Source organism: Canis lupus, chromosome 5 (genome assembly GCF_011100685.1).
Source record: "Canis lupus familiaris isolate Mischka breed German Shepherd chromosome 5, alternate assembly UU_Cfam_GSD_1.0, whole genome shotgun sequence".
In the NCBI taxonomy this organism is placed as follows: domain Eukaryota; kingdom Metazoa; phylum Chordata; class Mammalia; order Carnivora; family Canidae; genus Canis; species Canis lupus.
In genome coordinates, this window is record NC_049226.1 from 31,863,955 (window position 1) to 31,887,499 (window position 23,545).

The window sequence follows — 23,545 nt, forward strand, 5'->3', positions numbered from 1 at the left end:
CGGGGTGCTGGGTGGGGTGAGGTGGGGCGGGGCGGTCGCGGAGCTCCGCGCCTCCGACGTGTTTCCGGCCTTAAAGGCATTTCGCCCTTCCCTTTAAGACGCACCGCCCCTTCTCAGTCACTCCCAAGATGGCGGACCTACTGGGCTCCATCCTGAGCTCCATGGAGAAGCCACCCAGCTTCGGGGACCAGGAGTCTCGGCGCAAGGCCCGAGGTGAGGACCCTAAATTCACAACCGCCTTTCTTCGCCCGGTTCTCAGGACCGCACGCTTCCCTCCTTCGGACGGTGCCGCCGCCTCAACCTTGAAAGACCCCCTCACAGGCCCCTACAGAGACCCCCAGAGTCCCTAAAAGGGCTGTCGGCCCGCCTGCTGTCCTGAGCGGCTTCTGATTGGCTGCCTGGAGCCCAGCGCCAGCCTCCCGCCTCTTTCCTACTGGCCTTCCGCAGTCCTTGCTTCCAGTTCGCCGGGGGGCCCGCCCGTCCGCCGCCGTCGTGCTCTGATTGGCTGGCTGCCTCCGTCCGCTCAGCTTTCCTCGCCTCCCCTCCGCCTGGGGCCGGCCTGCGGGTCGGAGAGGGGCGTATCCGCCTCGCGAGTCCCCGCCCTCGTCCTCATTCCGATTGGGTGCGGGGCACGCCCGTCCGCTGATCCCTTCGCCCCTATTGGCTTCCTCCGCCTAGGGATCTGCCCACGAAGTCTGGTCCGACCTTCCCCGGGCCCGCCCCACCCTCGGTGCCTCCGATTGGTGGCGGGGCCATCTGGGTGCTCGCGCTCCTCCTACTTTAACCCGGTCCCTTCCGTGTCCCCACCGTCCTTCCTCTTGGGCAACCCTGTCCCCGGCGGCCGATGGGAGGGACTGAGGGCGCCCTGGCCGCCCGATTGGTCGTCGGCCCCCCGCCCGGCTTCCCGAGCGGCCCCGGTGGGGTCAGGTCCCTGCGCGAACCGGGGCGCGCCGGGGCGGGGGGCGCGGAGCCCTCAGTCTGCGGCTTGCCTGCGCTGGTCACCCCAGGTTTGCGGGCCCTCTTAATGACGTGCCCCGGGAGGAGTTGTCAAGGGTCCTGGCCGGCCCCGCGCGGGGCTGGCAGCCGACGAGGGACCAGTCAGAGGGACCAGTCAGCGAGGAGGCAGCCGCCGGCCCCCTAGGGCGCGGATGTGTGTTCGCCACCGCCCGGGATGGGGCACATGGACCAGGCCGTTGGAGACCACAGTTTCCTACCCGCCGCGGCAGAGGCTGGCCCGGGAAGCCGAGGTGCAGAGTTCAGGCACCTGCCCGAGGTCACGGTCTTACCAAGGGGGAGGGCTTTAAACCTGCCTGCGATTTTTCCATTTTTTGGCCTGCGTTCTTAACCTTCATCTTAAGGCACCTCCTCAGATACAGAGGGAAGACCCAGACCAGTTAGAGAGCAGCCAGTGGTCAGGACGGTCAGGCCAATCAGGTCTCTGGTGGAAAAGCCCCTGAGGTTAGAGAGGGGAGGCTGGCCAGTTGTCAGGCCCTGGAAGCTTAGAGTAACTGGGTGGGAGGTGAACAGGGGCCCTTGCTGCAAGAAGCCCAGTCTCGCCACGGTGGAGAAATTACACTCTGGTTCTCAGCACACACTAGAATGAGTACTTGAGCAACTCTGACTCATGATGAGGCTTGATGTGCAAGAGGAGGAAAAGCACTCCAGGCAGAAGGAACCACAGGTGCAAAGACGCTGAGTGGTTAGGGGAACAGGAAGTGGTCCAGGGCAGTTGGAGGGACTCTCACCTGTGGATAAGAGCAATTTGAGGTGGCAGGGGAGAGGGGACGGGGCATGAAGACCAGAGCTGGAGGAGCACTGTCCCAGCTCACCTTGGACACCTGTACTCCCAACGGGGCAGGTGCCAGACTCAGCACTTCAGCTTTGTCCTCTCTGCAGAAGTGAGAAGTGGGGGTGTTACCAAATATAGGAAGTTAAATAGTTTCCCCTTTCCTGTGTAGACAGCCTGATGGTAAGCTCTTGGAGGCCAGGGCTGACTACTCCCAGCTCGCCAGCTGTCTCAGGTCTCAGACCACCACCACCCCCGGGGGGGGGGGGGGGAGGAGGGCCCAGCGTGATTCTCCTCATTGCTTCCAGTAAAGACTGAGGTCTTTTTTTTTTTTTTTTTTTTTTTTTTATTTATTTATGATAGTCACAGAGAGAGAAAGAGAGAGAGGCAGAGACACAGGCAGAGGGAGAAGCAGGCTCCATGCACCGGGAGCCCGATGTGGGATTCGATCCCGGGTCTCCAGGATCGCGCCCTGGGCCAAAGGCAGGCGCCAAACCGCTGCGCCACCCAGGGATCCCAAGACTGAGGTCTTGATGGGCAAAACTTCGCGTCAGAGTTTGTGCCGCAGGGCCTGGCACTGCATGGGGCCCAGCCGCTCACCCTGCTCTCCTGTGGAGACAACCCCCAGAGGATGCGGGACCTCAACCCCTGTGACCCCGGCCTCATGCCACCTTCTCTCCCCCCAGAGCAGGCTGCGCGCCTGAAGAAACTACAGGAGCAAGAGAAACAGCAGAAAGTGGAGTTTCGTAAACGGGTGAGCCCACGGGATGTGGCAGAGGGCAGCCTCACCACGGACTCCCAGTGATTTAGAAGTGGAAGGTTGAGGACTCGGCTTGTCCCAAGTGTCTCCAGGGAGAAGCCTGGATGCCAGAGAAGGCGTGGGGGGCAAGGCCCGGTGCCCCAGGCTTGGGAGCTGGTGCAGTCACCTCATGTGTTCCTCTTCTGTCTCCCAAGATGGAGAAAGAGGTGTCAGATTTCATCCAAGACAGTGGGCAGATCAAGAAAAAGTTTCAGCCGATGAACAAGATAGAGAGGAGCATCCTGTGAGTGTCTCCGGGCTCCGGGAGGCGTGAGAGGGCCGGTGGCAGGGGACCTGGACCAGGGGGTGCTGGGCCCCCGGCGGCCCTACAGCCTCTCTCCTCCACCTCCCTTCCCAGACACGATGTTGTGGAAGTGGCCGGCCTAACGTCCTTCTCCTTCGGGGAAGATGATGAGTGTCGCTATGTAATGATCTTCAAAAAGGTGAAAGGCTCAAGCCCCCCCCCCCACCCCCGTCCCCACCCCCCCCCCTCTCTCCTTGCAGCCTGCGCCTCCCATCCCTGGATGGGGGGAGAGGCCTGGATGGGGGGGCATGCATGTGGAGCTTCCACCCCAAAGTGCCTTTATATGCAGGAGTTTGCGCCATCAGACGAGGAGCTGGACTCCTACCGCCGAGGTGAGGAGTGGGACCCCCAGAAGGCTGAGGAAAAACGGAAGCTGAAGGTGAGCTCTGTAGGCAGCCCCACAGCCCCCCTCAGAGAGGTGGGGGCAGGCCCCCGAGCCCTGTGCCCCCACTCTGCACCCCCAGGAGCTGGCCCAGCGGCAGGAGGAGGAGGTGGCACAGCAGGGTCCGGTGGTGGTGAGCCCTGCTAGTGACTACAAAGACAAGTACAGCCACCTCATCGGCAAGGGGGCAGCCAAGGATGCCGCCCACATGTTGCAGGCCAACAAGACCTATGGCTGTGGTGAGGCACGGGTGAGGCGTGGGCGGGGGAGGGGGTAGGGGGAGGCTGTGATCTAGGCTTCTAGCCCCCCCATGCTCCTCTCCCCCTGCTTGCCACCCCCAGTGCCCGTGGCCAACAAGAGGGATACGCGCTCCATCGAAGAGGCCATGAACGAGATCCGGGCCAAGAAGCGCCTGCGGCAGAGTGGGGAAGAGTTGCCACCCACATCCTAGGCACCACGGCCCCCAGGGGCAGGGCGGGGGGTGGGGGGACTGGCTGCTGCTACTAGAACCCATCCTGGAGCCCCAGCTCCACACCGCCCCGGACAGCCGTGTCTCTGGCTTGGGGGGTCCAGTGTGCGACGTGTCACTGCTGGAGCTTGGACGAGTGTGCGGCATGTGTGAGTGCAAGTGTGTGAGTGTGCGAGTGTGCAGGTGGGTATTTAACGTGTATTATTCTTTTTCCTTGGACTGTCTTCCCCATGAAAGGGGGCTGGGATGACTTCACATTCAATAAACACTGTTGGACCTGATGTCGGGGTTTGTGAGCAGACGGGTGGGCCCCGGGGAGGAAGAATGTGTTAGGCCGGACGGCGTAAGGTGGTTCTGGCACAGCCCAGGGATGGCCAGCTGCCACCCTGTCCCCGGGGTTATGGGAGGAGGCATTCGCTGAGCACGATCGCTGGACGCCCAGCTTTGGCTCCGGGCTCCAGCACTTCTCCACTGTCACCTGAGGCACGGGGAACTTTCTGTGCCTCAGTTTCCTCACATGTAAGGTGGAGAGGAAGAGTAACTGACGACGTGGTTTCAAAGATTACATGGGTCCACACATCAGACATCTACAGGGGTTCCAGATCCCAAAAGCTCTGCAGCGGTGTGGGTGGCTCTGGTTCCCCGTCCTCCCCCACGGGCAGCTTCCTGAGCAGGAGCACACAGCCTTAGACCTGCAGCACTCACAGATGCATGGAGCTGATGCGGCCACCCCTCAAGAGGTGTGCACACCACTGGTCCCTGCCCTCCAGAGTGAACCCCACTTCCTCTGTGACCGGCCCACCCCTTCCTCTGTGTCCCAGCAGGTTACTGTGTGTTCCCCTCCTGCCCCCACCTCTCCACCTCCTGTCTGGCCTGGCAGCCCGCACCCCCTCCATCCCACCAAGGAGCACACCAGCACACCGCTGCCTCAGTAGCCACCACTGTTTTATTTCCCAGGGAAGGGCTTGAGGGCCCAGATGGGTCCCATGGGGTCTTGGGGCGTCCAGCTTCTCACTTGGCCTTCGGGTTACGGAACTTGCGTCCGGCAAAGACAGCCTTGTCCCCGAGAGCCTCTTCAATCCTAGAAGGTGGACAGAGTCAGCTGTGCCTTCCAACCCACTAGTCCCGGGCTCTCCACCTCCAGGCCCACCGCATGCCCCATACCTCATGAGCTGGTTGTACTTGGCCAGCCGCTCCGAGCGGCAGGGAGCACCAGTCTTGATCTGGGGAGGATAGGGAGTTGTCAGGGTTGCCTGGGGCTGGTGGTGGGGGCGGCCTGGCCCTGAGGGAGCCTGCATGTGGTGGTGTCCCCCTTGGGGCCTCAAGCAGACTTGGTCAGGCCCTTGGAGCCCAGAGTACCTGCCCTGTGCAGAGCCCCACGACGAGGTCGGCGATAAATGTGTCCTCCGTCTCCCCGGAGCGGTGGCTCACCATCACCCCCCAGCCGTTAGACTGAGCCAGTTTGCAGCTGGGAACGGAGGACACTCGATAAGGCCTCAGAGGGAGCACGGGGGTGGGGGTGGGGCTTCTCCCTTGGGTTTGGGGCAAGAGGTCACATGGGAGGGGGGATGCCTAAGTCTTCCAGGAGGTGGGACAGAAGGGGAGAGCCTTGATTTTGGATGTGGGCTCCTGAGATGCCCACTAGAGGAGAACACAATCAAGGAGAGAGCAACTGTGGGGGAGGGTAGACGTGGGGTACAGCAGAGTCAAGGGGGCAAGGCCAGGGGGTTGGGGAGGGTGGTGAGGCTGAGCTGAGGAGGGGGGCACTCACGCCTGGATGGACTCAGTCACGGAGCCGATCTGGTTGACCTTCAGCAGCAGGCAGTTGCAGGCCTTCTTCTCCACGGCCTGGGCAATCCTCTTGGGGTTGGTGACTGTGAGGTCGTCCCCCACAATCTGGATGTTAACCCCCGAGAGGAATGAGGTCCAGGTGGCCCAGTCGTCCTGGTCAAATGGGTCCTCGATGGAGACCACTGGAGTGGGCGGCAGAGGAGTCAGGTTAGAGGGCTAAGGTGGGGGCCGAGTCAGTGGCTGTGGAGGCATCACGTGTGGAACGGCCACCAGGGTCTGGGGCAAAAGACTGGGACACCCGGGGGGCTCACCAGGGTAGTTCTTGATGAAGCTCTTATACAGCTCGCCCAGCTTCTCCCCAGTGATGTGCCGAGCAGGGTCATCAGGTGACTTGAAGTCCAGGTCGTACTTCCCGTTGCGATAGAACTCAGATGCTGCCACGTCCATGCCAATCACCACCTTGTCTGGGTAGCCGGCGGCCTGGATGGCCGTCTTCAGCAGCTCCAGGGCTGGGAGGGACAAGAGGGCACCTGAGGCTCTAGGGCACACGGTCCCTGCAGCCCTGCCTCCACAGGGACCCGGGCCCCCATGCTGCCCCACTTGCTCACACTGACCCTCATTGTTCTCCAGGATGTTGGGTGCGAAGCCGCCTTCGTCCCCCACGTTGGTGGCATCCTTCCCATACTTGGCCTTGATGACACCCTTGAGGTGGTGGTAGACCTCAGCGCCGATACGCATGGCTTCCCTGAAGGAGCTGGCTCCCACGGGCAAGATCATGAACTCCTGCATGGCCAGCTTGTTCCCGGCGTGGGAGCCCCCATTGATGACATTGAAGGCCTGGCAAGGGGAGAGGGAGTGGGCTCAGACCCCCAGACCCCAGGCCTGGGCCAGCGGGGAGGGTTCGGGTGGAACTCTGGCTTCCCAGATTGCCCACCGGACAGTCTAGGGTGAGTCCTCTTAGTCCCCAGAGTCTCTTTTCCCCATTTCTGTAAGACTGGGACACCGCCTACTTATTCGCAGGCTCTCCTGTGGAGAATCTGAGGAACGGACAGGACAGTCTGGGCCTTAGCATGGCCTGGTCTGTGACAGCTGGTGACACTGCCCTAGCCCCACTCTGAGGGGCTTCCACGTGGTCTGTGGGCTTCCTCCCTGCTCCCTGCAACCCTGTTCCCTGGGGACGGTGACCATACCCGTTTTACAGACAAGGAAATGGAGACACAGGGCAGTTATGTAGTCCCCTGAGGTTGGACAGGAGCAAACACGCAGGGCCAGCCACTCTCCAGAGCCCCTGCTCTCATCCCACCCACCCAGTCAGGAGATATGCACTAACGTGACAGCTGACCGAAGAGTCCAAGGGTCTCCATGAACAAGGCCCGGGTTGGGCAAGGACCGAAGAGGACACTAAAGACGTGCCCAGCCCCCGGCACAAAGCAGTGCCCAACCTGACTCAGGAGCTGGGGCCCAGGCAGGACCAGCAACTCGGTGATGCCTGAGTCTGGCCCTGGAATGTGATGGGCCGGGCTTATGTCAAGGGGAGCTCGGATTGTGGGAAGGAGGGAGGGGCCAGAACTGCAGGAGAGGTTCCATCTCAAGAAACCCTGTTTTTGGAGCTGGGTCTGAAGTGTAGACCTTCCTGGGGTTGCTCCACTGGCTCCCAGGAGGGGCACTCACAGGGACGGGCAGGACTAAGTCAGGGTTCCCGGCGAGGTCCGCGATGTGCCGGTAGAGTGGGACCCCTTTCTCTGCCGCTCCAGCCTTGCACACAGCCAGGGACACACCCAAGATGGCATTTGCCCCGAACTTGGCTAGGGGACACAAGCACAGAGAAAGGGTGAGGGCTTCTCCCCCAGGGCCTGGGGTCACCCCACAGAGGACCCGGAACACCACTGCCCTGAGCATGAGGGGGGCGCTGACGGGTCTCTCCCCAGCAGCCAGAGGGGCTCTGGGAGCCCCCAGCCCGGGGAAGGTGCCAGCTTCGCATCTGTGGCCACAGCCAGGCCTGGACAGCAGGCACCAGGAAATGCCTGTGCAATGAATAAAAAACCCAGCCAGCCACCGTGTGCCCCAAAGCGCGGGCCAGGGAAATAATCCCGGGGTCACTCCCACCCCTGCCACGGCCCATCCCTTCCCCCCCGCCCCAGCCCCAACTCACACTTATTCTCTGTCCCATCCAGCTCAATCATGAATTTGTCAACTTTCTCTTGATCCACCACGCTGAGTTTCTGGAAAGAGAGGTTGGAGGGGGAGGGAAGAGCAGAGGTCACGTTGCTCAGGACTCAGGGCATGTGCCAGAGGAGGCACAGGTGCCTGGTGGGGGGACGGGATGGCTGGGCAGCAGGGCTGCAGGGCAGGGAGGCAGGCTCCCTCTTGCCTTTTCCAGCAGAGCAGGGCCTAGGGTCTTGTTGATGTGTTCCACAGCCTTGAGGACACCTAGAGGGGCGGGGGGCGGGGGGTTGGCGGTCAGAAATCGGAGTCCATCAGGCATCTTCCCGGGGCCCCTGCTCCTTGAGGGCTCTGGCTGGGAACACAGATCCCGACGCCACCCATGTGCATAGGCTCCTCCGGCGGTGGTCCTCCCTCACCTTTCCCTAGGTAGCGGGACTTGTCTCCATCTCTCAGTTCCAGGGCTTCGTAGATACCAGTGGAGGCTCCGCTGGGCACAGCTGCTCGAAATCGGCCTGGGCGGGTAGAACAGGAACGTCACCCAGGGCCCCCGGTAGCCCCACAGGCCGAGGTGGGCTCTCTGCGCCCAGGGGCAGGGGGTCTCCTTGTCCTGGCCCAGGAGCCAGGCCTGAGGAGCAAGGCCTGGGGAGGACTCTGGCGAAGGGGACCCCAGAGAAAGGAGAGGGCATGGGGCCTGTGGGCTGGGGTTTCGCAGGGCAGAGCAATGCTGGGAGCCATGGTACCCTTGGCCGTGTGCAGGTCCACTTCTACCGTGGGGTTGCCCCTGGAGTCCAGGATCTCCCGGGCGAAGATTTTCTGCATGGCCATGGCTGCAGGAGGAGAGGTGTGACTGAGTGTGGATAGTTGATCCCTCAAGGAACCCGAAATCCCTTGCCCTTTAAGAGTCTTCCCCACCCCAAGAAGGCAGGTGCTGGAGCTAAAAATATCCCACAAAAAGGTCACAGCCCAAAGAGGCAGGCGCAGCCCCCTCCCCCACTCACAGCAGCTCCAGTTCCACCTCCATCCTCAGGGTCCGCAGCCTCTCCCCTAACTGGTCCCCACAGGTCTCCCTGGACCCCCATCACCCACAGAGTGCACTTAGGCCTCCTCCCTTCCAGTGGAGCACTCGGCTCTCCGTAGCTTGCCAGCCCCAGACCCTCTTCTCTCTTCTGGTTGTCATCTTCCTCCAAATCCACGGGGACCCCAAATCCCCCACCTGGCCCCAACTCCCTCCCCTCCTCCACCCACCTCTGCCTATGGCTCCTCATGGTCTTACAGTCTCCTTCCCTGTCCTGGGTACCCCCATGCTGCTCGCTCCCACCCTTCCAAGTCTCTCAAGCACCCTGGTCCTGGAAGGTAGAAAAAGCTGACACCTCTCCCAACTTTGTCCAAACCAGCACCCACCCTCACCCTTCACCACCCCATCCTCTGGGACTGGAGAACTCAGCAGACCTGGGATGTCTCCGCTGGGGGGAGTCGAGGTGAGCTCTGAGCCTAGGTGGCAGCTGGGACAGTGTCAGCTCACCCCCTCAGGCCGGGCATTTATCTCCTAGCCACCCGACGCCCTGGCCAGCCCCGCCTCTCCCTCTCCATCCTCCCCCTCCACACTGGGCTGGCAGCCAAGTGCCCACTGCAGCCTAAAGCGGGAGCCTTTGGCCCCGACACCTGCCCCCTTCCCAAAGGTCAATGACGACCCCTCCTTCCTCTCTGCTCCCCAATAAAAGCCCCCACATTCAATTCCAGCTCTGGGGAGGGGCCTGGGAGGGCCTTCGGATTGGGGGTCTCTCCCCTGGCCAGGATTATACGCCCCCTTTGCAAAGGTTAAAGAGGAACTTGTGCCCTTTAGCAAAGGCCAGCGGTAACCCGAGCCGGGCAGGGCTGGGGAGGGGGCCTGGAAGAGGGGCTGCAGGATTGATGTCCATACATGCTTGGCTCCCTGGGCAGGCGCCCCCAGGAGGAGGAGGGCGGGGGAGGGGGGCGGTGTGTGTGTCTGGGCAAGCGCTGAGGTCCACCTCGAATTCCCCATGCAGGGAGGCGAGAGGGTCTCACCTCTCAGGGTCCTCATGATGGCCTCTCGGGCCGCCCGCTCTCCCCAGCGCCCCGGGCCAGCAGGGGGTGGGGGAGGGGGCGGGGAGCCCGATTTAGACGGGCGCTCAGCCTCGGCGCGGCGCCCTGCCCGGGGCGCTGGGACAGCACTTGTCGCCCCGCTCATGGAGCGGCGGTCGGGAGCCCCTCTCCCAGCCGAGCCGGGGATTTGGCGACCCCGGCCCTACCCGTGGACGGTGCTCCTAGACCAGGGCTCAGAATGAATGGCGGGGCGGGACGGGACCGGACCGGAGGGGGTGGCCCCTGCGGTCTGAGCGTCGGGTCTGGGGGCGGCGCGGGGTGCGCCCCGGCCCGGGGAGCGTGGGCACCTCGGGGCTCCGGCCCTGACCCTCCACGCCCGCCGGCTCCGGCCGCGCCCTCCCGGACTTTTCCACCCCGGGGTCGGGGGTGCGGCGGGCAGAGGTCAGCAGCCAGCGGGCGGGGAGCGCCGCCACGTGCCCGAGCGCGCCCCGCCCGAGCGGCCGGGTGACTCAGCGGCGCGGCTGTCGAGGAACGGGCTCGGGGGGCGTGGGGGCCCGGAAGCGGCCCAGACCCTCGGCAGCCCCACCTGGGCGGCCGCGGGGCCCTGCCCTTCCCTCCCTTGCCCGCGGGGCGCCCGGCGAGAGCCGCGCGCAAAGCTTCCCAGCACAAGTTTCCCCGAAAAGAAGAAGAAAGAGCCCGAGGGGCCCGAGCGGGAGGGGACTTTCCCCCTCTTGGAAAAGTTGCAAATCTGGCCACCTCCCCGTGTCCTTCCGCCCCGAGAAGTAGTCCCGCCCCTGCCTCCCGCGCCCAGTGACCTCGGCCGCGCCGGGCCAAGGGGCACGGCCGGTGACCCAAAGTGCTGGCAGCGGGGGGCGGGGACGTGGGGCTTGGGCCTGCCTGGGGGGGGGGCTGCTCCTGCACGTGTCTGTCGGGCAGATACTGGAGACACTCGTGCCCCCCCTTCCCGGTGGACGCCTTGGACTCTTGAGGGCGGCCGGGCCCATCTGTCCTCGCGACCCGGGGCTCCCGCAAGTCGTGACTGAATAAAATAGAGAGCGAGCCGCGTGCCCGCCCCTTCCGCCCCGCGGGAGACACGTCCCCGGCCCGCCCGCCTCTGGGGGGTGGGGTGCCGCCGCGCGCACCCCGCTCCCGCGCCGCGGGCCGCCGGCCCCAACCGCCCCGCGCCCTCCCGCCCTCCTGCCCGGCCCGGCGCAGGCGCGGACGCACGCGCCGCCGCCGCCGCTCCTGCCCTCCGGCAGGGGTGGGGGAGGGGCAGCCGTTCCATTTAACCCTGAGCGCCCCGCACCCCCCGCCGGCCCCGCGCGCGGCTCGCCCGTCCGCCGGCTTTCGCATCCTTTCCTCCCTCGGGCTCGCTCCCTTCCCCGGCACCACAGTCCCGTTTGTATTCAAGGCGAAGCGGAGCGGGCCCTGACCCGAACTTCCCCCTGCCACCCGCACTCCCCCCAACCACCATCACCCCACCCTCCATCCTTTTACAGAGCTTTCCACCCAACTCTGCAAATTTTGCAATAGGGGGAGGGATTTTTAAAATCGTCTTTTGCAAAGTTCGGTATCTGGGCAGGCGAGGGGGGAGGGAGGAAAGGGAGCAGGCCCCGCCCCTGCCGCCCTTTGCAAATAAAAATCTAGGGGGGGGGGAGGAGCAGGAAGTGGCGGTGCGAGGGCTGCTGCACAGCGAGCAGAGCCGCGGTCCGGACGGCAGCGCGTGCCCCGAGCTCTCCGCCGCCCCCCGCCCGCCAGCCCGAGGCCCCGAGCCCAGTCCGTGGCCCCCGCAGCAGCCCCGCAGCAGCCCCGCAGCAGCCATGGCCGGCTGGAACGCCTACATCGACAACCTCATGGCGGACGGGACCTGTCAGGACGCGGCCATCGTGGGCTATAAGGACTCGCCCTCCGTGTGGGCCGCCGTCCCCGGGAAGACCTTCGTCAACATCACGGTAGTACGGGGCCCGCGCGCCCCCGGGGCACCGGCCGGCTCGGGGCGGGGCGGGGGCGGTCGGGGCAGGGCGGCCGAGGGCCGCGACCGGGTCCTCGCCCGGAGGCGGCGGACGGCGAGCGCACTTGAACAGGCCCCCCCGAGGTCCCCGGCCCTCGCTCCGGGCGGCGGCGGCGCCCATCCCTCCCGCCGCCCCGCTCTCCGCGCCGGGGCGTTACATCCGGGGCACAGGGCGGGGAGGGGCGCGCCGCCCGGTGCGGAGGCCCACTTCCGCCTGGTCCAGGGCGGGGCGGGCAGGCGCGGCGGGTTGCGCCGGGGCCGGGCACCAGGCGGGAGCGGGGACCCCGGCCCCGCCACCATTGTTCCTCTTCGGTCTCTTCTCCCCGCCCCTCCCCGCGGGAGGCCGCCCGGCCGCCCCGGCCCCCGCCCCGCCCGGCCCCGTTACGGAGGGCGAGGCCGCCCCACGCCCCCCCAAGTCGGCGCGCCGCGCTCCCTGAGCCCCGGCCCGGAAGTCCCCTTGCCCTCCCTTCCCGCCATCCGGCAGGGCCCGGCGCGGGGGAACTTCGGGAGAAGTTGCAGGGCCGCGCGACTTGTGGAAGGAGGGATGCCTGCCGCCGTCCCCATCACCACCTCCCCTGTCCGCGCTGCCCGGAAGTGGGGAGGGGGAGCGGAAGTGCGGGAGGGGGGGAAGGGGATTTCCGGGCGGGAGGGGACCGGATGTGGGGGTTTGGGGTGTTCGGGGGAGGGGAGAGGTTCCCTGGGGTCCGTGGACCCGGGTCTGGCCGGCCGCAGTCCCGCACCGCCGTGCCAACTTGGCCAACTTTCCCGGAGGGCCCCCGGGGTCGGCTCGCTGGTCTGGGGACCGCGCCCCTGCCCTGGACTCGGCGCCCGGAGACCCAGGCGTCCGGGCCCCTCGCGGCTCCTGCAGAACCTTTGACCAAATAAGGACAAAGTTGCCTCCTGCTCCGCCCGCCCCCTCCCTTCCCCTCCACGCTTCTGCTTTTCCTGGAGGAGCGTGGTGCGCGTCCATGGGCTACCCGGCTCTGCCATGCCACTGTCCGCTCCGGCTTCGCCCCCGCCCCGTTCCCTGGGTGTGTGTTCCCCGTGGGATGACACCAACCTGGGATATGGTCTCCCCGTGTCTCAGCAGTCTCTTAGGAGTTTGTCGGTTTCCACACGTGTGCACAAAGCAGACGGCATACACCCCATGTGGGGCGCGGTGCAGGGCAGGGGGAAACCGGGGGATCCTGACGCTGACGGCCGCTGCCTTCCCCTTGCAGCCAGCTGAGGTCGGTGTCCTGGTTGGCAAAGACCGGTCGAGTTTTTTCGTGAACGGGCTGACACTGGGAGGCCAGAAGTGTTCTGTGATCCGGGACTCGCTGCTGCAGGATGGGGAGTTTACTATGGACCTTCGTACCAAGAGCAGCGGTGGAGCGCCCACTTTCAACATCACTGTCACCATGACTGCCAAGAGTGAGTTTCTGTGACCCCTGACTGCCTCCCGGCCTCCGATGTCCCCTCATGAACCTGTTAGCCTCTGGGGTTTCCTTTGTGGCTCCCCAGTACTAGGAGATCACAGGCCGCTGGGTGCTTCCTCCACTCCTCAGTTCCTCATCTCCTAATAGAACTTGAACTGCATTACCTCTTCTGTTCCTTCCTGGCCTGAGCCTTCTAGGGGGCAGAAACCCTGATTTCTGGGAAAGGGTAGACTGATGGCCAAAAGACTGGGTGTCTTCTGAACTCTGTTAGGCCTTGGGGTAATAAGCCCCACTGTGCTTATTACTCCGAGCCTGAATCCCTGGTCCCTAAATTAGTTTCACCCGTTTCACCCTCTGGAGCCCTAAGCTTGATTCCCTCTCCTGAAAAGCCCCATTGTTTCAAAGTGACTGACAGCCTGCCTGTGTGTTGGGGGGGTTGGGAGAGAGGAGGTTGGGTTACAGCCCCCAGGGCTGGACAGCTGCTCAACAGCTGGCAGGGGGTGGGTTGTGACACCTGGGTCCTAGCCTCCATTCTCTTTCCTCCAGCGCTAGTCCTGCTGATGGGCAAAGAAGGTGTCCACGGTGGTATGATCAACAAGAAATGTTATGAAATGGCTTCCCACCTGCGGCGTTCCCAGTACTGACCTCGTCTGTCCCCGCCCCCTACCACTCCCCACTGCTTTTGCACCCCTCTCCTCCCCATACACACACGTACACCATTTTTATTTTTTGGGCCATTACCCCACACCCCTTATTGCTGCCAAAACCACATGGGCTGGGGGCTGGGGCTGGATGGACAGACACCTCCCCCTACCCAAACCCCTCCTGTGTGTGGTTGGAAAACTTTTTTGTTTTTTGGTTTTTTTTTTTTTTTTTTTTTCTGAATAAAAAAGATTCTACTAACAAGGTGCTGTGTGGTTTGGCCTGGGTGTCGGGGTGGACAGTTCCCATGACCTGTCACCTCTATCTTGGCTGCGGGTTAGGGAGTCAAGGGCACTCCAAAGTCTAGGCATTTGGGCTTCTTGAGTCCTGCCCAGGGGGTAAAGCAGCACCTGCCAGAGGCCCACCTGGTCAGGTGGCACAGCCCTAGGTCTTGGTAGATAATGGAAAAGAGCTGGACCAGAGAATGGGTCCAGGCCTGCGGGCAAGGCAGGACCAGTTGAGTCATCCCTGTGTGGGTGGGGCTCCCCCTCTCTGAGTCACAGTATATGCCTGCTAGGGCTGTCCCCATGGCTACAGGTTCTCTCCCAGAAATCCCCTGCCCCTTTGTGGCAAAAAGCGGGAGGGGGGGTGCACATTCCCCAAAAGGATAAGGAGTTCACCTGCCTGAAAATGATCTCACCCTTCCTTAGTTCACAAAAACAGTTTTATTTACTGAGTAAGTGAAGACCTCAGGCCCTTTACACCCCCAGCCCCCTCAAAAGGATGGGGCTGGAAAAAGGAGCAACCTGGGGCAGAAGATCCCCTGTCCCTCAACACAAGACGAGAGAGGCTCAGGGGCTGTGCAAATAGGTCACAGGAGGTGTGGGGAGGGGATGAGGGGGGACATTAGACCAGGATGGCAGCTGAAGAAGATGGAGGGGAGGAAGGGGGATCTGTTGAAGACCCTGGGAAAACAAGAGGGGTAGGAGCTAGGGAGCCAAAGGTACTCGGAAGTGGGGGGCTAGAGCCCAGAAGTGGGGTCCGTTCTGAAGCAGGCTGGTCCCTCAGCTCCCCTTCCTCATCACCCTCTGGCCCCTGTGTCTCTTCCTCCTCTTCCTCATCCCCCGGGCCCCGATGGACAGGCTGCTTGCAGATGGGACAGGTCTTCCGGGTCTGGGTGAGCCAGGGGTCCACACAGCGGCTGTGGTAGGCTGCAAGAGGCACACGGTGAAGCACCTGGCACCTGTGGAGGGGTGGGGGTGGTGGTGGTGGTAGCAGGAAGTGAGGGCCTCACCGTGAGAACAGGGCAGTACTCGCAGCTTGTCCCCATCCTCATACTCATCCAGGCAGATGGCACACACATCATACTGGTCTCCTGGGGCAGGAAAAAAAGCCCTTCACTGAGCCGTCCCGGACCCCAAATCACTCTGGGAGAGCTGAACCCTACCAGGTACCCCCTCCCCTGCCCCTACAGAGCCCACGGAAGAGCTAAGAATGGGCAGGGTGAGGCCAGAATAGGACATGAAGAATCTGGGGTTAGAGGGGACCAGCAAAGGTAAGAAGGGAAGTGGGTTTCTTGTGGGGAGAAAGGGAGTGGGAGGAGCGGAAGTGGGGGGCAGGGTTTCTACTGTGGCCTTATATGGGCACTGAGGCTCCAGGGCCTGGACACCCCTCCCCTCCTCACCTGCTGCTTCCTTCTCACACCACCTCCTCCCCACCTTCCATGTGTCTGCTCTCTTCACCCCCTCCCTCAGGGGCAAGGTCAGTTCTCCAGTTCCCCACCCCCTCACTATTCTGTTACTCATCCGTGCTTTCCTCACCCTGTTCTGTTCCTGTCCTGTCCTCAAGTGTGTGAGTGAAGAGGAGGGAAGCTGGCACCCCAGGCTGACACCTTGTGCCATCCTCACCCCTGGTCCCCTGAGCTCAAAACTCCCTCAGAACCAGGCAAGCTGTGGGAAGGGCCCTGCCTCTCCCCACGCCTCTCACCCTTCTGATAGTCATGTGTAGGAATCTGTTTCAGTTGCTCTTTGGACAGTCGATTCCGCTGGAGCCGCTTCCGGTGCTGGATACAACGAACTACCTGGGTAAAGGAAGTGTGGACAGATCTGATTTAGGGAACAAAACTGGGCAAACCCAGTATGGAGCCCTGCCCCCCTCCACCTCCCATGCATGGATTCAGTCTGGCTTTAAAAGGCCTCAGCTCTTCCCATCACTCTCTGAGCTACTCACCATCACCGCTCCCATGGCCAGAACGAGCAGTCCCACAATCCCTGTGAAGGGGATGAGGTAATACCCCAGTGGGAAGCTATTGTCTGGAACCAGAAGCACCCGAGCCCTGGGAAAAGAAGGCCAGGATCAGAGGAGCAGGAAAGGCAAAGGGACAGGGTGACCGGTGCTGGATGAGGCCCACGGGCAGGGGGTGGGGTGGGAGGAAAGTCTAGAGGCAGAGGATGAAGGCCTGGGGCTGGGTGGCCAGGGCTCCAGGCTGGCTGGGAAGGACTGAAGAAGGAAGAGTGGGAAGGAGGGTCCCGTCCTACCCCTTCTCGTAGACAAACAGGGCACGCAGGTACTCAGAGCTCCTCTCCCCGATAAACACAGACGGGATCCAGATCTGCTGCTGGATTTCCTCTGCGGGGATCAGGGCATGACGCTGTGGACCTGACCCCCCTACTCAACTCCTTCGCTAAGCCTGGCACTAGCTCTTTGGCTCCATCTCACCCAAAGGACTGACTTGTTTTCCCCAAGCTCTCAGCCACACCTCCATCCCCGGCCCCATCCCAGCCTGAGCTCTACGGGAATCCCAGCTGTCCGGAGGCCCGCCCCCCCCACACCTTACCACTATTCCACACCATGTTCAGAAGCTCGTTGGAGTTCACGTTGTGGACCACAGCTGCGCCATACCCGGCCTTCTGAGCATTCAGGACCTAGGGAGACGAGGCCGGGGATGAGCGGCCATTGTGGCCCTGGCCTTCCTGCATCCCAGTGCCTCAGGTCACCCTCAGCTTCCCAGCTCCCCCTCCACAGTCAGCAACCTTGAGGTCAAAGTTGCAGTCGAATCTTCGAAGCAGTGCAATAAACACTGACCCATTGACCGGGGCTGGGGGTGGAGGGGCAATAGGGCTGCAGGCATTGGCTGGGTGAGCCTCCACAAGGAAGCCCTAGGGAAGAGAAACAAACAGCAGTTGGATTCCATGTCAGCAGGTTCCACTCCCCACAGGGGCCCACCTAACATACTGGCTCCCCCCCACTGCACATACTCTGCCCCTCACTCCTTCACCCTGGAGCATCCCGCCCCACTCAGAAGTCCACCTCCTGAAGATGCAAGTGCCTCAAACGATAGCCCTTGGCCAAACCCCCCATCACCCCTCTCCCTGTCCCACACTCCAAGCTAATTCAGATTCTTCGGCCTTCAGTTTCCCATGTTGTAAGCCAATCCTCCGCTCAGCCGGGTTGCTCCCTGGCAGGCTCTGTTCCCCGGGCCCTTCCCCAGCACACACTCCTACAGGACACACTCCCCTCTGTTAGGAATACAGCAAGAACCCCAAAACAGAGTCACTTGCGCTAAGCCCCACAGCACCAAACTGAGACTTAAAAACCTAACTGAAGTACAGATTCGGCCTCCCCCAAGAACAGAATTGTAAACCAGCCCATCTGGAATCACCCGCTCAGATCTCGCGAGGTCAGCTGCCCAACAGATCCTTGCCATCCCTCTCAGAAAGACCATCTCGCCACGGTCAGTTCTACCACTAGCATAAACTTACTTGTCCTGCCACCTCGTGCCTACAAAAGTCTGTCATTTCCGTACAGCTCTTCGAAGCTCCTTTCTATCTGTTAGACAGGATGCTGCCCGATTCATGAACTGTTGACTAAAGCCAATAAGACCTTGAAAATCCCCACACTGGCAGTGTTCCTTTGTTTCTTTCTTTCCTACCACGTTCAATTGCTCAATCATCCAACCACCCTTCTTGCTACCAACTACACTGACACCTATGGCCCAACTGAATTTTTGCTTTAACACAACAGACTTAATGCTGAAGTATTACAAAACCACTAAAATCACTTCTTACAATAACCTCGAGAAAACCTCCCTCAACCCTATTTACAGTAACACATACCAGGCTGCAGAGAGATCATACAACCATATAACCCTAGAGCTGGCTCCAGAGACCCTGCTGACCCCATGCCCACCTGTCATCGTAGTCAATTTCCAGCGCCCCTCCACCAGGCTCAAGGTTCCGGGGGCAGACTGTCTTCTCCCTCCAGATTCCGAATTCCATCCTACCTGCGCTCCTGCACCTGTACTTCCTACACTGCGAGGGCAAAGGGCTGCCCTAATCCCCTTCCCCGCCCACAAGAGAGGATGTAGGGAAAAGGGTCAAAGGGAAAGCAATCACCTGAAGTCCCTCCTGGCTCAGGGCAGCCCCAAAGAGAGCTGGCAGGTCTGCAAAGTCCATGCTGGCATTGTGGTCGGAGGTCTGCGGACAGGAGAGCCCGTGTTCCCCCAGGAGCCTGCAGCCCCGCCCTCCGGCGCCCCCTCCCCGCGCGGGGGACGACACCCCTGCAGCCCCGCCCCCGGCGTCCCCTCGCGCACAGGTCCCCAGACTCACCGCTCTGATGAGCGCCCGCGCGGGGGACGCTCCCCACAGCACGGCGGCCACGACCACAGGAAGCGGGAAGGCCGCGGGGCGCATGGCAGCGACGGGGGGATCCCGAGGACGCCGCGTCCCGGCAGCAGCGGCACAAGCGGGGTTCCGCGCCCTCTCCGTCCCCCTTCAGAATCCCAGGGGTCCGACCACCCCCAGGCCCCGCTTCCCAGCTACATGGGGGCGCGGGGGTCGAACCCTGGGTCCGGGAGCGGGGTCCCCAGCCCGGCCCGTGGAGCAGGGAGGGAGACACCAAACAGATCCTCCGCGGGCGCAGGGACAAACCCGGGAAGGGGGCCCGGAAGCCGGCACAGGTGACAGGAGAACTTCTGGCAGGGTGGGGACGCCCCGAGAGGCGGGACTTCCGGGCAGGTGAACTGTCTTCCTCGCGGCTGGAAAAGGGCTTCCGGGAAAGAAAGTCAGGCCGCCTCCGGCATTGGGCGCTCAAGAGGAAGGACTTCCGGTCCTGAAAGGCCTGTCAAAGGAAAGGTTGGGAGTGGAGGGAGGGTGGGTGGAGGGCGTGCCTCTGCAGATGCAGCGAGCGCCCAAGCCCCAGCAGACGACCTAGTCGTTCCCCCTCTGACGCCCGGGATCTCGGAGCGGTCCGATTTACGAACCTCTCCACCATCCCGGGCCCGCCGCCGCCGCCGCGGCCGCGGTACCTTCCAGTCTCGCGAGAGTCCTCGCCACACTTTCCCTCCCACCCTCCGAATGCTCGCTGCGTGCTATCGCGAGAGACACCCTCTTTCCCCACCCCATACCCAGGCCAACCTCCACACCTCGCTCTGGCTTCCCAGGCGCACTCTGTCTCGCGAGATCTCCATACCCTCTTATTTTCCCGCGAGTCCAATCTCGTGAAAACTGCGTCTAAGCTATGGCTTCCTGAGCCGGCCACACCCCTTCCCGCTCCCCTCCTGGAGGCCCCGCCTTCGGCTCCGCCTTTCTCCCGGCCGCCTTTGCGCCGCGCGCCTGCGCCTGCGCCGGCTTCCAGCTGGAGCTGGACCCGAGAGCCGGAGGGGCGTGCGCGCGCCCTCGGCCCTGTTGCGCGCGCGGTGTCACCTTGGGCGCGAGTGGGACCGCGCGCGCACAGGACCCGGCGCCGAGGGCCACTGAGCGGCGATGGCGGCGACGGCGAGTCCTGGGGCCGGCGGGGTGGACGGGAAGCCCCGCACCTCCCCTAAGTCCGTCAAGTTCCTATTTGGGGGCCTGGCAGGGTAAGCTCGGGCCCCGGGGCCGGGAAGGGAGGAGGAAGGGCCGGTTGCAAGGAGTCGGGCCCGCTTGGGATTCGGGTGTGCGGCACGGGGTCAGCGCGGTCCCCAGCGCGTTGCCGAGGTTCTTGATGGCTGCCAGGACTTCTCACCCAATGCACGGCCCCCGCTGGGCTGCGTGCACCCTCCTTGCTCGCAGCCTCCTTGCTTGGCCCCCCGGCCTTCTCTGGAGTTTCGCACCCACTGCTTGGCTCTCCCGGATCGTGTGCGGTTCCAGGTCATTGCATGGTACCTGTCGGACTGGGCGAAGCCGCAGGTCATGAGTGCCCCCTCTCCTCTCTCTGGGTGGGACTGCAGGCAGTTTCAGGTCACCACTTGACCCCCTTGGAACTCCGTGGAACACTTTCACTGTATGGCCCTCGCTGGACTGCTGGACTTTTCAGACCTGTGGCTGTTGGTCCACGCAGAGACTTACACACATAGCCACTAGCCTCCTGAACACTTAATTAATCACGTGGCAGGCCCTGTACCTTGTGACATCTCGTTGCTAGGTTCCAGTGGGCATAGGACGGTAGTCAAGGGACACCTGGCTTTTGACCCTGCTTCTGTCTTCTTCCAGGATGGGAGCTACGGTGTTTGTGCAACCGCTGGATCTGGTGAAGAACCGGATGCAGCTGAGCGGAGAGGGAGCCAAGACACGAGAGTACAAAACTAGCTTCCATGCCCTCACCAGCATCCTGAGGGCAGAAGGGCTGAGGGGCATTTACACTGGGTACTGGGGCCACAAGATGGGGGCGTAGGGTATGGGTTGGCAACTCCAGACCTGGGCCTGATGCACTGACCCCTTCGCTCCCCAGGCTGTCAGCTGGCCTGCTGCGCCAGGCCACCTACACCACCACCCGCCTTGGCATCTATACGGTGCTGTTTGAGCGCCTGACGGGGGCTGATGGTACACCCCCTGGCTTTCTGCTGAAGGCCCTGATTGGCATGACGGCAGGTGCAACTGGTGCCTTTGTGGGAACGCCAGCTGAGGTGGCACTCATCCGCATGACTGCCGACGGCCGGTGAGTTCCAGGTCTGAGCCTGCCCTAGCTCTGTTCCCTGGAATCTAGACTCAGAATGGATTTCTTGGTCTGGAGCAGAGCACTAATGTGTCCTGGCCTCCCTTTCTTTGCTCCTGTGGGGCAGAGTGGTGTATCCTGAGCTTGGCCTCTCCCCACCTTCCCACTAGGCTTCCACCTGACCAGCGCCGTGGCTACAAAAATGTGTTTAATGCCCTGATCCGAATCGCCCGGGAGGAGGGAGTCCCCACATTATGGAGGGTGAGTGAAGGGGATGGAGACTGGGGATCAGGAGGGGGCAGGTTTCAGCCATTTCTGACACCACAACCTCACCCCCGTCCCCGCTCCCCACAGGGCTGCATCCCTACCATGGCTCGTGCTGTTGTGGTCAATGCAGCTCAGCTCGCCTCCTACTCCCAATCCAAGCAGTTCTTACTGGACTCAGGTGAGACCCAGAGCTGGGCCCTCAGCCCCCGGCCTTGCCCCGGGCCAGCTCCGCACTGACTGTCACCCCTGCCTCGCCTCCCCCAGGCTACTTCTCTGACAACATCCTGTGCCACTTCTGTGCCAGCATGATCAGTGGCTTGGTCACCACTGCTGCCTCCATGCCCGTGGACATTGTCAAGACCCGGTGAGTTGTGCAGGCTTGGTCCTGGAGCAGAATGGGAGGACCTGCTTTATGTTTCTCATACCTCTGTGTCCTCTTCTCTAGGATCCAGAATATGAGAATGATTGACGGGAAACCAGAATACAAGAATGGGCTGGTGAGGAGGCAGAGGCGGGGCCGGGGGCTGGGGCAGGAGGGTGGGGAGGGCCATGGGTATAGGGATACAGCCCTAGAAGCCAGATCCTGGTTCCAGCGCCCTGCCTGCCTGCCTGTTTAGGACGTGCTGGTGAAGGTTGTCCGCTATGAGGGCTTCTTCAGCCTGTGGAAGGGCTTTACACCGTACTATGCCCGCCTGGGCCCTCACACCGTCCTCACCTTCATCTTCCTGGAACAGATGAACAAGGCCTACAAGCGTCTCTTCCTCAGCGGCTGAGGCGGGCAAGGGGCCTGGAGCCGGTGTGCTGGGGCTTCTGCTTACCCGCTACTCTCACCCGGGGGCCTGGACTCTGCCACCCTGGGCCCCTCTATTTATTTTCCCTCCACAGTGTGGTTCTGTCCTCTGCCGTAAAGGACTTGGTCTGTCCTATCCCTGCTCCGCCTTGCTCTCCTGGTCCTGATCCTCATGACCTCTCTGCCCCTGGCTGTGCCTTGGGTGGGGGAAAGTTGGGAAACTCTGCAGGTTTCCAGGCCTCCTCTGGGGTGTTAGTTTCAGGGCATGTAGGATGGCAGAGACCCCCCCCCTTCTTGGTAAACCAAGGCAGGGCCAAGGGACAGGAGACAGTAGAAGCCGTCAGGATGGTCAAGGTCTGCAGTGGAAGGACGTGACCCTTCCTCCACCTCACCGAGGACATGATCAATAAATTGGATTGATGACACCACCCCCCAGATCTGGATAGTTGTGGGGGTGGGAGGGGAGGAGGCTGCACGGAGCGGCTGAGGTGTCCAGAGAACAGGTACCACAGTCTTAAGAGGTGTTTGCTGGGTGTGTGCGAAGGCTACGTAAGTGGTAGTGGCACAGCACCTGCACACAGGTAAGGAAAATCCACACTCGGCCCCGCGTGGAGCTTCCCGGCTACTTGCCCAAGAACGTCAGAGGCGTGGGTCATCTCACAAGGTGCCCAGGAAAGCCTGAAGAGGAGAGGAAGGCTGACCTCTGACCTGTGGGGGCTTAGGGGTGGTGGCCAGAGATTGGATTTGAGCCCCACCTCATGGAAAGTGAGTGCCCTATCCGTTTCTTTAGTAGAAGATGTGTGATTCCCGGGCCCTGCCTCAAGGAGCCTAAATAATCTGGGGCGTAAAAGGGCACAAGAAGGTCAGTTGGAAGGAGGGCCAGACAACGTGAGGCCCAGAGTTTTCTGAGCCAGGCCAGGGGACAGGCAGGCAGCAGGTGGAAACTCTCCCCTTGGCAGAGCCTCCTCAGGAGAAGACGAGCTGGGCAGCCAGGCGCCCCTGCTGGGCCCTCCCGCTTCTGCCTCTCTTACCCACTCTCGGTGCGTGCTAGCCTGGGCCAGGGTGGCCTCTCAGACACTGGGAGCCCTGGCCATGTCCCTAAGAGGTTCAAGTCCAGAGGGGAAGATGCCCCAGGGCAGGTGGCATGGGGAGTGGAGCAGGAGACCCAAGGGGAAACACACCAGGTGTGTGTGGAGGGGGTGGCAGGTGATCTGGAAGCTTGTAACAGCTGCAGCTCCGATAGTGGACCACCTGTTGCTAGAGGTCAGCTGGGGGCATAGAAGTCACGGAAGCCCTTGGTTGCCAAGCTCAGGACTTGTCCCAAGTCCAGGACGGTTCAGAGCAGGAGAGGTGCCCTCGAGTTGCCAGGTTCATGCCACCTGGAGAAGGGAGCCTCAAGCCAGGTGGGTTCAGCTTCCATCCCCGTTCTCTGGGCCCTAAATGTTGGTTCGGGCAGGAGACAGCCCCACTCGGAGTTGTGAGGAATGGGGGAACCTAGGGGATCAGGAGAGACGTGGCTTCCCATTAGCTGTGTTCCAGCATGTGAGCAGGACGCTCTACTGAGGCTGCTTGGTAACCCCTGCCAGGGCCACACCTGGCTGTATCGCTGCCTGGGCAGGGCAGGAGGCTGCAGGTGTCAGCAGGTGCCCACCTTGGCTCCCACCAGGGCTACAGGCAGGTATAATATCAGCAGTCACCGCTCCAGGGAGACGCAGTGGGTTCTGAGCTGGAATTAGTGCCTGTG

At 62.5% G+C, this 23,545-nt stretch overlaps 5 protein-coding genes across 17 annotated transcripts; 3 read left to right on the plus strand and 2 right to left on the minus strand.

The window, feature by feature from the left end:
- The first annotated feature begins 54 nt into the window (after nucleotides 1-54).
- Nucleotides 55-4,021, plus strand: SPAG7 (sperm associated antigen 7). 4 transcript variants are annotated; one of them, XM_038536533.1, is made up of 7 exons: nucleotides 55-213; nucleotides 2,473-2,540; nucleotides 2,630-2,829; nucleotides 2,944-3,028; nucleotides 3,179-3,268; nucleotides 3,354-3,510; nucleotides 3,613-4,021. In XM_038536533.1, exons 1-7 carry the CDS (start codon nucleotides 129-131, stop codon nucleotides 3,720-3,722), a joined length of 795 nt encoding a protein of 264 aa, XP_038392461.1. In that variant the 5' UTR covers nucleotides 55-128; the 3' UTR covers nucleotides 3,723-4,021. The 4 variants fall into 4 exon arrangements, with proteins under 4 accessions (XP_038392461.1, XP_038392463.1, XP_038392464.1 ...); XM_038536535.1 differs by having other exon boundaries at nucleotides 2,741-2,829; XM_038536536.1 differs by lacking the exon at nucleotides 55-213 and adding an exon at nucleotides 836-1,247 and having other exon boundaries at nucleotides 2,741-2,829.
- A 646-nt stretch (nucleotides 4,022-4,667) lies between these two features.
- ENO3 (enolase 3) lies at nucleotides 4,668-9,811 on the minus strand. Of its 3 annotated transcripts, XM_038536539.1 has the most exons (13): nucleotides 9,147-9,284; nucleotides 8,943-9,043; nucleotides 8,438-8,524; nucleotides 8,114-8,209; nucleotides 7,903-7,961; nucleotides 7,684-7,753; nucleotides 7,203-7,336; nucleotides 6,146-6,368; nucleotides 5,843-6,040; nucleotides 5,512-5,713; nucleotides 5,100-5,208; nucleotides 4,905-4,963; nucleotides 4,668-4,821 (listed from the first exon to the last, which is right to left on the minus strand). In XM_038536539.1, exons 3-13 carry the CDS (start codon nucleotides 8,520-8,522, stop codon nucleotides 4,752-4,754), a joined length of 1,305 nt encoding a protein of 434 aa, XP_038392467.1. In that variant the 5' UTR covers nucleotides 8,523-8,524; nucleotides 8,943-9,043; nucleotides 9,147-9,284; the 3' UTR covers nucleotides 4,668-4,751. The 3 variants fall into 3 exon arrangements, with proteins under 3 accessions (XP_038392467.1, XP_038392465.1, XP_038392466.1); XM_038536537.1 differs by lacking the exons at nucleotides 8,943-9,043; nucleotides 9,147-9,284 and adding an exon at nucleotides 9,744-9,811; XM_038536538.1 differs by lacking the exon at nucleotides 8,943-9,043 and having other exon boundaries at nucleotides 9,147-9,294.
- A 1,618-nt stretch (nucleotides 9,812-11,429) lies between these two features.
- Nucleotides 11,430-14,090, plus strand: PFN1 (profilin 1). Its single transcript, XM_038536550.1, has 3 exons — nucleotides 11,430-11,713; nucleotides 12,993-13,185; nucleotides 13,737-14,090. The coding sequence occupies exons 1-3, from the start codon at nucleotides 11,582-11,584 to the stop codon at nucleotides 13,832-13,834; spliced, it is 423 nt and encodes a 140-aa protein (XP_038392478.1). The 5' UTR covers nucleotides 11,430-11,581; the 3' UTR covers nucleotides 13,835-14,090.
- A 448-nt stretch (nucleotides 14,091-14,538) lies between these two features.
- Nucleotides 14,539-19,393, minus strand: RNF167 (ring finger protein 167). Of its 7 annotated transcripts, none has more exons than XM_038536541.1 (10): nucleotides 19,255-19,393; nucleotides 18,761-18,950; nucleotides 18,227-18,307; nucleotides 16,917-16,990; nucleotides 16,669-16,756; nucleotides 16,370-16,460; nucleotides 16,062-16,167; nucleotides 15,819-15,912; nucleotides 15,127-15,207; nucleotides 14,539-15,043 (listed from the first exon to the last, which is right to left on the minus strand). In XM_038536541.1, exons 1-10 carry the CDS (start codon nucleotides 19,297-19,299, stop codon nucleotides 14,739-14,741), a joined length of 1,155 nt encoding a protein of 384 aa, XP_038392469.1. In that variant the 5' UTR covers nucleotides 19,300-19,393; the 3' UTR covers nucleotides 14,539-14,738. The 7 variants fall into 7 exon arrangements, with proteins under 7 accessions (XP_038392469.1, XP_038392468.1, XP_038392471.1 ...); XM_038536540.1 differs by having other exon boundaries at nucleotides 18,440-18,950; XM_038536543.1 differs by having other exon boundaries at nucleotides 16,865-16,990; nucleotides 18,440-18,950; nucleotides 19,247-19,372.
- SLC25A11 (solute carrier family 25 member 11) lies at nucleotides 18,862-22,230 on the plus strand. 2 transcript variants are annotated; one of them, XM_038536549.1, is made up of 8 exons: nucleotides 18,862-18,959; nucleotides 20,303-20,455; nucleotides 20,541-20,747; nucleotides 20,915-21,005; nucleotides 21,099-21,189; nucleotides 21,276-21,375; nucleotides 21,457-21,508; nucleotides 21,629-22,229. In XM_038536549.1, exons 2-8 carry the CDS (start codon nucleotides 20,304-20,306, stop codon nucleotides 21,782-21,784), a joined length of 849 nt encoding a protein of 282 aa, XP_038392477.1. In that variant the 5' UTR covers nucleotides 18,862-18,959; nucleotide 20,303; the 3' UTR covers nucleotides 21,785-22,229. The 2 variants fall into 2 exon arrangements, with proteins under 2 accessions (XP_038392477.1, XP_038392476.1); XM_038536548.1 differs by lacking the exon at nucleotides 18,862-18,959 and adding an exon at nucleotides 19,474-19,689 and having other exon boundaries at nucleotides 21,629-22,230.
- Nucleotides 22,231-23,545: the final 1,315 nt, after the last annotated feature.

Bases quoted from the DNA above. Each gene is read 5' to 3' on its own strand.
- SPAG7 (XM_038536533.1), top strand. From the start codon at position 129: ATGGCGGACCTACTGGGCTCCATCCTGAGCTCCATGGAGAAGCCACCC. The intron at 2,541-2,629 runs GTGAGCCCACGG...GCTTGTCCCAAG, and splicing joins AAGTGGAGTTTCGTAAACGG to TGTCTCCAGGGAGAAGCCTG. The intron at 2,830-2,943 runs GTGAGTGTCTCC...CTCCCTTCCCAG, and splicing joins AAGATAGAGAGGAGCATCCT to ACACGATGTTGTGGAAGTGG.
- ENO3 (XM_038536537.1), bottom strand. The intron at 5,714-5,842 runs GTGAGCCCCCCG...CGCCCACTCCAG, and splicing joins CTTCATCAAGAACTACCCTG to TGGTCTCCATCGAGGACCCA. The intron at 4,822-4,904 runs GTATGGGGCATG...TCCACCTTCTAG, and splicing joins AAGTACAACCAGCTCATGAG to GATTGAAGAGGCTCTCGGGG.
- PFN1 (XM_038536550.1), top strand. From the start codon at position 11,582: ATGGCCGGCTGGAACGCCTACATCGACAACCTCATGGCGGACGGGACC. The intron at 11,714-12,992 runs GTAGTACGGGGC...TTCCCCTTGCAG, and splicing joins AGACCTTCGTCAACATCACG to CCAGCTGAGGTCGGTGTCCT. The intron at 13,186-13,736 runs GTGAGTTTCTGT...TCTTTCCTCCAG, and splicing joins TGTCACCATGACTGCCAAGA to CGCTAGTCCTGCTGATGGGC.
- RNF167 (XM_038536540.1), bottom strand. From the start codon at position 19,299: ATGGAGATCTCGCGAGACAGAGTGCGCCTGGGAAGCCAGAGCGAG. The intron at 18,308-18,439 runs GTGAGTCTGGGG...TCCTGTCCGCAG, and splicing joins CGCGGGCGCTCATCAGAGCG to ACCTCCGACCACAATGCCAG. The intron at 16,168-16,369 runs GTAGGACGGGAC...TTCTTTTCCCAG, and splicing joins CTGTTTGTCTACGAGAAGGG to GGCTCGGGTGCTTCTGGTTC.
- SLC25A11 (XM_038536548.1), top strand. From the start codon at position 19,595: ATGGCGGCGACGGCGAGTCCTGGGGCCGGCGGGGTGGACGGGAAGCCC. The intron at 19,690-20,302 runs GTAAGCTCGGGC...GTCTTCTTCCAG, and splicing joins CTATTTGGGGGCCTGGCAGG to GATGGGAGCTACGGTGTTTG. The intron at 21,509-21,628 runs GTGAGGAGGCAG...CTGCCTGTTTAG, and splicing joins CAGAATACAAGAATGGGCTG to GACGTGCTGGTGAAGGTTGT.